Source organism: Nerophis ophidion, linkage group LG09 (assembly GCF_033978795.1).
Source record: "Nerophis ophidion isolate RoL-2023_Sa linkage group LG09, RoL_Noph_v1.0, whole genome shotgun sequence".
NCBI classification, from domain to species: domain Eukaryota; kingdom Metazoa; phylum Chordata; class Actinopteri; order Syngnathiformes; family Syngnathidae; genus Nerophis; species Nerophis ophidion.
The window spans coordinates 53,713,238-53,726,226 of record NC_084619.1 but is presented as its reverse complement, the minus strand read 5'-3'; the positions used below and the strand labels follow the sequence as shown (position 1 = coordinate 53,726,226).

Here is a 12,989-nt window from a genome sequence, read left to right as displayed (position 1 = left end):
TCAAAACATTTCTTCACAACAAAATAATATTTTAAACATAAATTAAACAATATTTATGGAACATGTCCACAAAAAATCTAGTTGTCAACACTGAATATTGCATTTTTGCATTTCTTTTCACAGTTTATGAACTTACATTCATATTTTGTTGAAGTATTATTCAATAAATATATTCATAAAGGATTTTTTAATTGTTGCTATTTTTAGAATATTTAAAAAAAAATCTCACGGACGCCTTGGCATACCTTCAAGTACCCCCAGGGGTACGCGTACCCCCATTTGAGAACCACTGGTATAACTGATACTAGTGATTGTTTCCTTGATAATAAAACCAAACTTAACTACAACAACGAGCCCTTCTTCTGAAAATAACCTTTAAAGAATCATAAATCCTATCCCTACTAAGGATGTTGCCTTAAAAAACATTGTCAGGTTTTTACCTTTTGTTTGCACTACTGCCTACGAGGAAGGTTAGTTACAGCTTTAGTTTAGTTCAATGTTTGTTTTAGGAGGTTTGCTGCCGAGCCCCAAAGTGCACGCTGGTCTTATAATAGAATTTTGCCAGCAGTGATTTTTGGAGAAGGCGAGGTGGCGTCTTGTCAGATGCCAGATCGGCTCGGATGACAGCGAGGGCAGCGGTTGTACGAGATGCAGACCGCAGCGCATTAGCAAAATCAATATGGCTCTCTCTCCTACACACACACACACACACACACACACACACACACACACACACACACACACACACACACACACACACACACACACACACACGCGGCGTCGCAGCGGCAATGACTCTCCCAAGCTGCAAAGCACACTGGGAATGTCTGAATCACTGGCGGGGCGGCTGTTTCTCTAAATGCTGAGTCGGCATTTAGCCACGCAGTAAATTGTCCGCACGTGTTTTACGATCGATGTCATAACGCAGTTGTGTGTGTACGTGTGTTGACCTTTTGTCATGCTCCACGTCATGCTAAGCTAGTAAAACATGTACGGGTGACAAAATTCAATTCATCGTTAATAATCCATTCGTACGATACGCTCAGGGCCAATAAAAAGCGAGTGGCGAGTCATACATGGCCCCCGAGCCGCACTGTGGACACGCCCGCTTTAAGCTACCGGTGAGTGTCATTTACAGTGCGGCAAAAAAGTATTTAGTCAGCCACCGATTGTGCAAGTTCCCCCACTTAAAATGATGACAGAGGTCTGTAATTTTCATCATAGGTACACTTCAACTGTGAGAGACAGAAAGTGAAAAAAAATCCAGGAATTCACATTGTAGGAATTTTAAATAATTTATTTGTAAATTATGGTGGAAAATAAGTATTTGCTCAACCATTCAAAGCTCTCACTGATGGAAGGAGGTTTTGGCTCAAAATCTCCCGATACATGGCCCCATTCATTCTTTTCTTAACATGGATCAATCGTCCTGTCCCCTTAGCAGAAAAACAGCCCCAAAGCATGATGTTTCCACCCCCATACTTCACAGTAGGTATTGTGTTCTTGGGATGCAACTCAGTGTTCTTCTTCCTCCAAACATTACGAGTTGAGTTTATACCAAAATGGATACATGGATGATGCAGCAGAGGATTGGGAGAATGTCATGAGGTCAGATGAAACCAAAATAGAACTTTTTGGTATAAACTCAACTCGTCGTGTTTGGAGGAAGAAGAATACTGAGTTGCATCCCAAGAACACCAAACCTACTGTGAAGCATGGGGGTGGAAACATCATGCTTTGGGGCTGTTTTTCTGCTAAGGGGACAGGACGATTAATCCTTGTTAAGGAAAGATTGAATGGGGCCATGTATCGTGAGATTTTGAGCCAAAACCTCCTTCCATCAGTGAGAGCTTTGAATGGTTGACCAAATACTTATTTTCCACCATAATTTACAAATAAATTCTTTAAAATTCCTACAATGTGAATTCCTGGATTTTTTTTTCACATTCTGTCTCGCACAGTTGAAGTGTACCTATGATGAAAATTACAGACCTTTGTCATCATTTTAAGTGGGGAAACTTGAAAAATCAGTGGCTGACTAAATACTTTTTTGCCCCACTGTATGTACCAGGAAGTGTACTACAGTTCTGTTTGTTGTCACACTTTATAGTGTAGGGGTGTCCAAAGTGTGGCCCCAGGGGCTATCAGCGCTGTGTTTGAACCATGGAAATTGTTGTTTGTTACGGTTTTTAAGTTATTCTAAAGTACCGTATTCTTCGGAGTACAAGTCGCTCCTGAGTATAAGTCGCACCTGCTGAAAATGCATAATAAAGAGTGCAAAAAAATATAAGTCGCACTGGAGTATAAGTCGCATTTTTGGGGGAAATTTATTTGATAAAACCCAACACCAAGAATAGACATTTGAAAGGCAATTTAAAATACATAAAGAATAGTGAACAACAGGCTGAATAAGTGTACGTTATATGACGCATAAATAACCAACTGAGAAGGTGCCTGGTATGTTAACGTAACATATTATGGTAAGAGTCATTCAAATAACTATAACATATAGAACATGCTGTACGTTTACCAAACAATCTGTCACTCCTAATCGCTAAATCCCATGAAATCTTATACATCTAGTCTCTTACCTGAATGAGCTAAATATTATTATTTGATATTTTACGGTAATGTGTTAATAATTTCACACATAAGTCACTCCTGAGTATAAGTCGCACCCCCGGCCAAACTGTGAAAAGAAACTGCGACTTATACCTGAGGGTTGCAGGTTCGCTTCCCACCTATTGACATCCAAAAAATCGCTGCCGTTGTGTCCTTGGGCAGGACACTTCACCCTTGCCCCCAGTGCCGCTCACACTGGTGAATGAATGATGAATGAATGATTGGTGGTGGTCGGAGGGGCCGTAGGCGCAAACTGGCAGCCACGCTTCCGTCATTCTACCCCAGGGCAGCTGTGGCTACTGATGTAGCTTACCACCACCAGGTGTGAATGAATGTTGAGTCCCACTTCTCTGTGAGCGCTTTGAGTGTTTAGAAAAGCGTGATATAAATCTAAGTTATTTGAATAATGCCAAGGGCTACCAGTTTGATACACACTTAAATAAATTGCCAGAAATAGCCAATTTGCTCAATTTACCTTTGATAAATATATATATATATATATATATACATATACACAGTATATATGTAAAAATTGGTATTTCTGTCCGTCATTCCGTCGTACATTTTTATTTCTTTTACGGAAGAGTATAAATGATGAAAAAAACACTTAATTGAACGGTTTAAAAGAGGAGAAAACAGGGGAAAAAAAGAAAATTTAAATTTGAAACATAGTTTATCTTATATTTCGACTCTTTAAAATTCAAAATTCAACCGAAAAAAAGAAGACAAAAACTAGCTAATTCAATTTTTTTTTTTTTTAATTTAAAAAATTATTCATGGAACATCATTATTAATTTTTCCTGATTAAGATTAATTTTAGAATTTTGATGACATGTTTTAAATAGCTTAAAATCCAATCTGCATTTTGTTAGAATATATAACAAATTGGACCAAACTATATTTCTAACAAAGTTAAATCACTATTTTTTCTAGATTTTCCAGAACAAAAAATTTAAAAGAAATTCAAAAGACTTTGAAATAAGATTTAAATTTAATTCTAAAGATTTTCTAGATTTGCCAGAATAATTTTTGGGAATTTTAATCATAATAAGTTTGAAGAACTATTTCACAAATATTCATCGTCGAAAAAACAGAAGCTAAAATTAAGAATTAAATGAAAATGTATTTATTATTATTTACAATAAAAAAAATTAATTTACTTGAAGATTGATTTAAATTGTCAGGAAAGAAGAGGAATGAATTTAAAAGGTTTTTAAAAATCCTAAAATCATTTTTAAGGTTGTATTTTTTTCTCTAAAATTGTCTTTCTGAAAGTTATAAGAAGCAAAGTAAAAAAATAAATGAATTTATTAAAACAAGTGAAGACCAAGTCTTTAAAATATTTTCTTGGGTTTTCAAATTCTATTTGAGTTTTGTCTCTCTTAGAATTAAAAATGTCGAGCTAATCGAGACCAGCTTGCTAGTAAATAAATAAAATAAAAAAATCAGAGGCAGCTCACTGTTAAGTGCTGCTATTTGAGCTATTTGTAGAACAGGCCAGCGGACTACTCATCTGGACCTTACTGGCTACCTGGTGCCCGCGGGCACCGGGTTGGGGACCCCTGTTATAGACAAAAAATGTTGCAGCAAAATGTAGTACACATTTTGATAAGGTTATGATTAATAACATGTTCACAATAACAGAAAAAGTATAACAGACAAAAAACTTTTGTAGCACAAATAAACGGGACAAGTTTGGGGATATTTTGAGAAGGCGGGGGCTGCATGACGTCACAAGTCAGAGTAACTTAAACGTAACAGGACAAACTAAACATTTTTCGCGACACGAAATTCGGGTGTTGTTTTGATATTTGCGACGAGGAGGTCCTGCAGCTCCTTGTTCTGCGGCCTGCGTGGTGTTTGAGACACCACGGGGCTCAATTTGACAAGCCGCATGCAAATGTCCAATCAAGTGAAGCATTCCTCTCGTCTACATCCTTCAGGGCATCAGCAGCCTCTTCAGTTCCCTCAAGGTGGTCCGCCTCCTCCGCCTGGGCCGGGTGGCCCGCAAGCTGGACCACTACATCGAGTACGGGGCAGCGGTACTGGTCCTGCTGGTGTGCGTTTTCGGGCTGGCGGCCCACTGGCTGGCCTGCATTTGGTACGTTCCTTCTCTGCGTCCATAAATTAGTAATCAGCTAATTAACGTAACAAGGACACTGATTCAGCTCCTTGTGCGCTATAATTAGCAGCCCCCCTCCACCCCTCCCCACATCCGTGTTTGTTTTCACGCATTTAACGTCGCGGTGGCTTAGAATTAGCCTTCGCTGGTCAACGTCCAAGAGGTCTTCATCCTCCCAGCAGGGGGTCCGGAGCACGGAGAGTGTTGGCATGGCGCGTTCTGCCACACCTCAGATGCACCGGGCGGCTTCTAACTTCATCTCAGCATGGCTAATAAAGCCAGTGGCCACATCACAAATAAAAATTGCTCCCGCGTCGATTCCCGCAATGTGGTGTCGGCGGTTGCCATGGCGACGGGACACGCGGCAGCAGCAGCACAAAGTTGAACCCAATATGTGCTGTGTTGTCGCTTTAAATCTTTTTATTTGATTGGTGAATCTGCGTGTTTTGCTGCAGTAATGAATGGAACAATGCATATAATGTTCACTGATGGATTATTTTTGTTTATATATATTTAAAACTATTTATTTATATTTCATTAGATCAGGACCGTCCAGACTTTTCCACAAAAGATTGCTCACTAAAATATGAAAGGTTGCATGCAACGACGCATTGCTATGTTTTGAACATTGCTATGTTTTGAACTCACGCACCAGTTTTCAAGCACCACAGCACCATTTAAAGGCCTACTGAAATGAGATTTTCTTATTTAAACGGGGATAGCAGGTCCATTCTATGTGTCATACTTGATCATTTCGCGATATTGCCATATTTTTGCTGAAAGGATTTAGTAGAGAACATCGACGATAAAGTTCGCAACTTTCGGTGCTAAGAGAAAAGCCCTGCCTTTACCGGAAGTCACAGACGATGATGTCACCCATGTGAGGGCTCCTCACATTTCCACATTGATTTTAATGGGAGCCTCCAACAAAAAGTGCTATTCGGACCGAAAAAACGACAATTTCCCCATTAATTTGAGCGAGGATGAAAGATCCGTGTTTGAGGATATTGATAGTGACGGACTAGAAAAATAATAATAATTAAAACAAATAAGTAAAAAAAACAACAACGGATTCCGATGTTTTTAGAGACATTTACTATGATAATTCTGGGAAATCCCTTATCTTTCTATTGTGTTGCTAGTGTTTTAGTGAGTTTAACAGTACCTGATAGTCAGAGGTGTGTGTCCACGGGTGTGTTGACGCGCAGTGTCTCAGGGGAGTCGACGGCAGCTTTATGGACGGCACAAGCTCAGCTTTTCTCCGGTAAGAAGCAACTTTTTACCACAATTTTCTCACCGAAACCTGCTGGTTGACATTCTTTTGGGATCCATGTCCGCTGTGATCCATAGGAAAGCTTCACCTCCGGGAATTTGAAACAAGGAATCACCGTGTGTTTGTGTGGCTAAAGCTTCCCAACTCCATCTATCTAGTGTGTCTTCTCCAATATTAATTGAACAAATTGCAAAAGATTCAGCAACACAGATCTCCAAAATACTGTGTAATTATGCCATTAAAGCAGACAACTTTTAGCTGTGTGTGTGTGCAGCGCTCATACTTCCTAAAAACCTGTGACGTCTTGCGTACACGTCATCATTACACAACGTTTTCAAGACGAAACTCCCGGGAAATTTGAAATTGTAATTTAGTTAACTAAAAAGGCCGTATTGGCATGTGTTGCAATGTTAATATTTCATCATTGATATATAAACTATCAGACTGCGTGGTGGGTAGTAGTGGGTTTCAGTAGGCTTTTAAGCCTGTAGTTGCCAGGCAGTCAGCCTGGTGACATCACCCTCTACCATCCTCTACACACCCTTGCTTCATGCTGATGATCCGTGCTCTTTTCTCGTTCCCCGTAAGTTTTGTTATTCATGCCATAGTTTGGAAGTTTTGTTTTATGTCCATAGTTTGTTGTATTAATAGTTTTGTTTCAAAGCAAAGTTTTCGTACCTCCTCTGTGAGCGCCTTTCGTTTGTTCCTTTTTTGAGTTAAGATTAAAATATGTCGTTACCTTCACATCGTGTCCAATCCAGTCGCTTTGCACCTCGGTAAAACAAACCACACCATAGTCCTAGTCATGACATTTATAACATTGGGTGCCAGTTCTATGATTAACTACATTCCTTCGTAAAATAGACAAACAGCTCTGATACATTTTTATACAAGTTAAAAGAAAACTGGTTTTGTTTAATAAAATTCTACCCAAACATTTATTAAAATCAAATACAAATAAGGCAAAAAGAGAAGTATCCAACACTTCTCTTTTCTAAAGAAAATCTGTAGAGCAGATCTGATCCGTCTACATCAACAAGAGGGTTTCCCATTAATGAAATAGAATGTGCACGCTGTTACGGCATTTTCATTACTGCCACACCTTGAAAATAGGTTATTTAAACAAAAATCTAAAACCAAATTAAAGTACAGTAGTACATTATAGCCCCCAGAAGAAATCACACAAAGTCTGACGCTAATTTTAACTTTAATTACTAATCTTATGGTTACAAACAACGGCACAATTCCAACAGGTTTTACCTCCCGAGCAAATACATTCGCCGTGCTTTACCGGACACACAACAACTCCTCATTCTCCGCCAATCACCTTTCAGGCACGGACGGGTTGTTTGCGAACATGGGAAAAACTAGCATCCAAACCAAAGGAGCAAAAAACATTGTTAGCTTGTCGTTACAGTATGGAACGGATTTTAGCGATATGGAGATGAAAGAAGGCTGTTTTAGTAACACTCTTAAAGTCTACATATGTATATATATATGTATGCATATATATATATATATATATATATATATATATATATATATTAGGGGTGTTGGAAAAAATCGATTCGAATACGAATCGAATCGTTTATGTTGTGCGATTCAGAATCGATTCTCATTTTTAAAAAATCGATTTTATTTTATTTTTATTTTATTTTATTTTATTTTTTCATCAATCCAACAAACCACTGCACAGCAATACCATAACAATGCAATCCAATTCCAAAACCAAACCTGACCCAGCAACAAACAGAGCAATTGAGAGGAGACACAAACACGACACAGAACAAACCAAAAGTAATGAAACAAAAATTAATATTATCAACAACAGTATCAATATTAATTATAATTTCAGCATAGCAGTGATTAAAAATCCCTCATTGACATTATCATTAGACATTTATAAAAATAATAAAAAAGAATAGTGTCACAGTGGCTTACACTTGCATCGCATCTCATAAGCTTGACAACACACTGTGTCCAATGTTTTCACAAAGATAAAATAAGTCATATTTTTGGTTTGTTTAATACTAAAACAAATTTACATTATTGCAATCAGTTGATAAAACATTGTCCTTTACAATTATAAAAGCTTTTTTTTTTTTTTTTTAAATCTACTACTTTGGTAGCATGTCAGCAGACTGGGGTAGATCCTGCTGAAATCCTATGTATTGAATGAATACAGAATAGTTTTGAATCGGAAATATATCGTTTTTGAATCGAAAATCGAATCGAATCGAAAAAAATCAATATTATCGAATCGTGACCCCAAGAATCGATATTGAATCGAATCGTGGAACACCCAAAGATTCACAGACCTAATATATATATATATATATATATATATATATATATATATATATATATATGTATGTATGTATATATGTATGTATCTACGTATGTATGTATATATTTATATATATAGCCTATTATTTGCACACCATTGACAAGTGATGTACCGAAAACTTGACCACCATAAAGACTTTGATCAGTGAAACTTGTGCTGCAGAAAACGGATGTCTGGAGCGTTGTTAGCATGTCTGTGATGTGGACATCATTTTTATATATACTGCAGAAATACCAGTGGAAAGCCATCTACAAAATGTGCAAATATTAAGAGGACAGTGGCGGCTTTTTAGAAGAGAAAGTGAAACTAGAGCAACATCACCAAGCAAGTGTGACGTCATGCTCGCCGCAACCTCTTTCGTCAAGGACTTCGAGGGATAGAATTAAAGTTTTTAAACACTATCAAGAACTTGGATTGCGCTACAAACATGACGCTATTACCTACTATTCTTCTTCCTCCAAAAAACGACGAGTTGAGTTTATACCAAAAAGTTCTATTTTGGTTTCATCTGACCACATGACATTCTCCCAATCCTCTGCTGTATCATCCATGTATCCATTTTGGTATAAGAGGAAGAAGAATACCGAGTTGCCTCCCAAGAACACCATACCTACTGTGAAGCATGGGGGTGGAAACATCATGCTTTGGGGCTGTTTTTCTGCTAAGGGGACAGGACGATTGATCCGGGTTAAGGAAAGAATGAATGGGGCCATGTATCGGGAGATTTTGAGCCAAAACCTCCTTCCATCAGTGAGAGCTTTGAATGGTTGACCAAATACTTATTTTCCACCATAATTTACAAATAAATTCTTTAAAATTCCTACAATGTGAATTTCTGGATTTTTTTCACATTCTGTCTCTCACAGTTGAAGTGTACCTATGATAAAAATTACAGACCTCTGTCATCATTTTAAGTGGGAGAACTTGCACAATCGGTGGCTGACTAAATACTTTTTTGCCCCACTGTATATAGGTAAATATGTATATTGGTACTAAATTGGCCCTAGTGTGTAAATGTGAGTGTGAATGTTGTCTGTCTATCTGTGTTGGCCCTGCGATGAGGTGGCGACTTGTCCAGGTGTACCCCACCTTCCGCCCGATTGTAGCTGAGATAGGCGCCAGCGCCCCCCGCGACCCCGAAAGGGAATAAGCGGTAGAAAATGGATGAATGGATGGATGGTATATAAAGGTGTATACAGTATAGGCGTAATATGATCAAACTTTCTTGTTCTTGTCAAAAGTCTAGCAGCCGCATTTTGAACCAACTGTAATCTTTTAATGCTAGACATGGGGAGACCCGAAAATAATACGTTACAGTAATCGAGACGAGACGTAACGAACGCATGAATAATGATCTCCGCGTCGCTAGTGGACAAAATGGAACGGATTTTAGCGAAATTACGCAGATGAAAGAAGCCCGTTTTAGTAAAACTCTTAATGTGACTCAAATGAGACAGTTGGGTTGACAGAATACCCAGATTCTTTACCGAGTCGCATTGTGTAATTGTTTGGTTGTGTTCTGTGTTTTCATAATTTTTCCTCGACCACACGTCACAACTGACTCTTCCATTCCCCCACCCCAGGTACAGCATCGGCGACTACGAGGTCATCGACGAGGACACCAACATCGTGCGCATGGACAGCTGGCTGTACATCCTGGCCGAGACAGCGGGCACGCCGTACCGCTTCAACGCCAGCGGCTCGGGCAAGTGGGAGGGCGGCCCCAACAAAGACTCGGTCTACATCACGTCCCTGTACTTCACCATGACCAGCCTCACCAGCATCGGCTTCGGGAACATCGCCCCGACTACGGACGGAGAGAAGATCTTCGCCGTGGCCATGATGATGATCGGATGTGAGTGGAGGCCTTTTTTTTTCTCTCCTTTCTTGTTCTTCCTTCCTCCCGTCCGTCTCCTTCAGCAGACACGATAGGGCACACACTCCGCCAGACGCCACAGAGGGGGGTGAATAATTCAATCATGGATCATCGACGTTTGGGAGAATCAAACCTTACAGTCGATTAGCCAAGCAAAATTTCCAGTAAGAAAAATCCGCCTGGGTTCTTTTAAAGACAGCGTTTTGGGGCTGCTGTCTCCATGGCGACGCCTTCAAACGCACCTTGTCTTCACTAAACTACACAAAAGTATTAGGACACACCTTTTAAGGTGTCGTAACTGAACAGGACTGTACATTACATTTGTGGCGCCCCCTATTGGTTAATAACTGAATGAGCATTAGGATCATAGTGGCAAAGTTTGTTTTGCTTGATGGCGGCCATGTTTTTCAACTGAATTTGCTCAAATGTGTGCTCGTCAGTCAAGTCAAGTGTCAGTGGGTGGTTTTGTGTACAGCACATTAAGCTTTGTGAGAAATTGTATTGACAATAGTCATACTTGCCAACCTTGAGACCTCCGAATTCAGGAGATTGGGGGGTGGGGGGGTGGGTGAGCGGTGTTGGGACCGGGGTTAAGGGGGGAGGAGTATATTTATAGCTAGAATTCACTGAAATTCAAGTATTTCTTATATATGTATGTATGTATGTATACAGTGGGGCAAAAAAGTATTTAGTCAGCCACCGATTGTGCAAGTTCTCCCACTTAAAATGATGACAGAGGTCTGTAATTTTCATCATAGGTACACTTCAACTGTGAGAGACAGAATGTGAAAAAAAATCCAGGAATTCACATTGAAGGAATTTTAAATAATTTATTAGTAAATTATGGTGGAAAATAAGTATTTGGTCAACCATTCAAAGCTCTCACTGATGGAAGGAGGTTTTGGCTCAAAATCTCACGATACATGGCCCCATTCATTCTTTCCTTAAAACGGATCAGTCGTCCTGTCCCCTTAGCAGAAAAACAGCCCCAAGGCATGATGTTTCCACCCCCATGCTTCACAGTAGGTATGGTGTTCTTGGGAGGCAACTCTGTATTCTTCTTCCTCCAAACACGACGAGTTGAGTTTATACCAAAAAGTTATATTTTGGTTTCATCTGACCACATGACATTCTCCCAATCCTCTGCTGTATCATCCATGTATCCATTTTGGTATAAACTTAACTCGTCGTGTTTGGAGGAAGAAGAATACTGAGTTGCATCCCAAGAACACCATACCTACTGTGAAGCATGGGGGTGGAAACATCATGCTTTGGGGCTGTTTTTCTGCTAAGGGGACAGGACGACTGATCCGCTTTAAGGAAAGAATGAATGGGGCCATGTATCGTGAGATTTTGAGCCAAAACCTCCTTCCATCAGTGAGAGCTTTGAATGGTTGACCAAATACTTATTTTCCACCATAATTTACAAATAAATTATAAAAAAATCCTACAATGTGAATTTCTGGATTTTTTCTTCACATTCTGTCTCTCACAGTTGAAGTGTACCTATGATGAAAATTACAGACCTCTGTCATCATTTTAAGTGGGAGAACTTGCACAATTGGTGGCTGACTAAATACTTTTTTGCCCCTCTGTATATGTTTTTTACCTTCTTTATTATGGATTTTCAGCAGGTGCGACTTATACTCCGGAGCGACTTGTAGTCCAAAAAATATGGTAAATAGCAATATAAAAACAATAAGGTTCAGTTTCTCTGTTTTAATTGTTTTTAATTCAATTTTTTTTAACTTTTACACTTATTTTCTCACCAAAGAGTGTGTGCTTTTTGTGCGAAATAAAATTTAATATGTTAAAAAAAAAATCCTCATTTTTATTAGTGTAATGTATCTTTGGATGATTTTGACTAGTACTTTAGGTCAAAACTGTCAACGATGATGAGCGGTGCGTTGTCGTGATTTTAGGGATGCAGATTAACGAGGTTGGAGCGTGGGGTAACTAAGGGCAATTTATTAATAAATCAAACAATAAGCGAGAGCAACGGGGGAAGTGCTCCGACTAAACAGGCTATGACGAAACTAAACAAAATGCAAAACACTTACAGGAACTATGGAGCTGACGGCGTCCACACAGTTCGAGTGTACTTGCATTAAGCGTCCAAAAGGGTCGTCTAAGGTCCTTGAGTGAAGAATTTTGAGGACAAAAATACATTTACTCCTTTTTTGGAATAAGGCTGTAACATAACAAAATGTGGAAAAAGGGAATACTTCCCGGATGCACTGTATATAACGCTACTTATTCCCTTTTATGAGTGTAAAGAAACCACACGCCGAGTGGAAGGACAGAACCACTTAATTCAGTATCCTGTCTGAATGCATGTGACATTGTTCTCTCCATGGCGGCCGTGGTCTCGTCTAGCGCCGCACCGCCAGCAGCTCTGTTATTCTTGCCTTCACCGGGCTCATTAGCTCAGCCTGCTGCGTTGAAACCGCTGCTGAATTATTAAGATGTGCCGAGTGTGATGCATCGCAGCGCTCCGTTCGCACCTTTTCGTTTGTCGCGCTTCTCATAAAAACGTCTCGTAAAAAATAATACTCTGATGAACTGAACGAATAATGACGAGCGCGGGGAGGGACGGGAGCCTTTTTTTAGAAAATGTGGAGGCTTCAAGTTACAATAAGTAAAAGTACCCTGAAGGGGAAGGTAATAAATCCAAAGGCCTATGATAGGATATGAAAAAGCATAAGTCCAGCATCTAGAAACTTAATTTGTATTGGACACCTACTTAGAT

General features: G+C 39.3%; 1 protein-coding gene across 6 annotated transcripts in view; it reads left to right on the top strand.

Annotated features, from left to right (window-relative positions):
- Window positions 1-12,989, top strand: part of kcnh1a (potassium voltage-gated channel, subfamily H (eag-related), member 1a) — a 171,768-nt gene that overhangs the window by 108,252 nt on the left and 50,527 nt on the right. For all 6 annotated transcript variants that reach the window (XR_009808180.1, XM_061911255.1, XM_061911254.1 and 3 more), the window contains 2 exons: window positions 4,566-4,723; window positions 9,948-10,219. Coding sequence is in view for 5 of the 6 variants with exons in the window: in XM_061911255.1 (XP_061767239.1) it covers window positions 4,566-4,723; window positions 9,948-10,219 (430 nt within the window). In the remaining variant the exon portion in view is untranslated. The remainder of the gene's footprint in view (window positions 1-4,565; window positions 4,724-9,947; window positions 10,220-12,989) is intronic.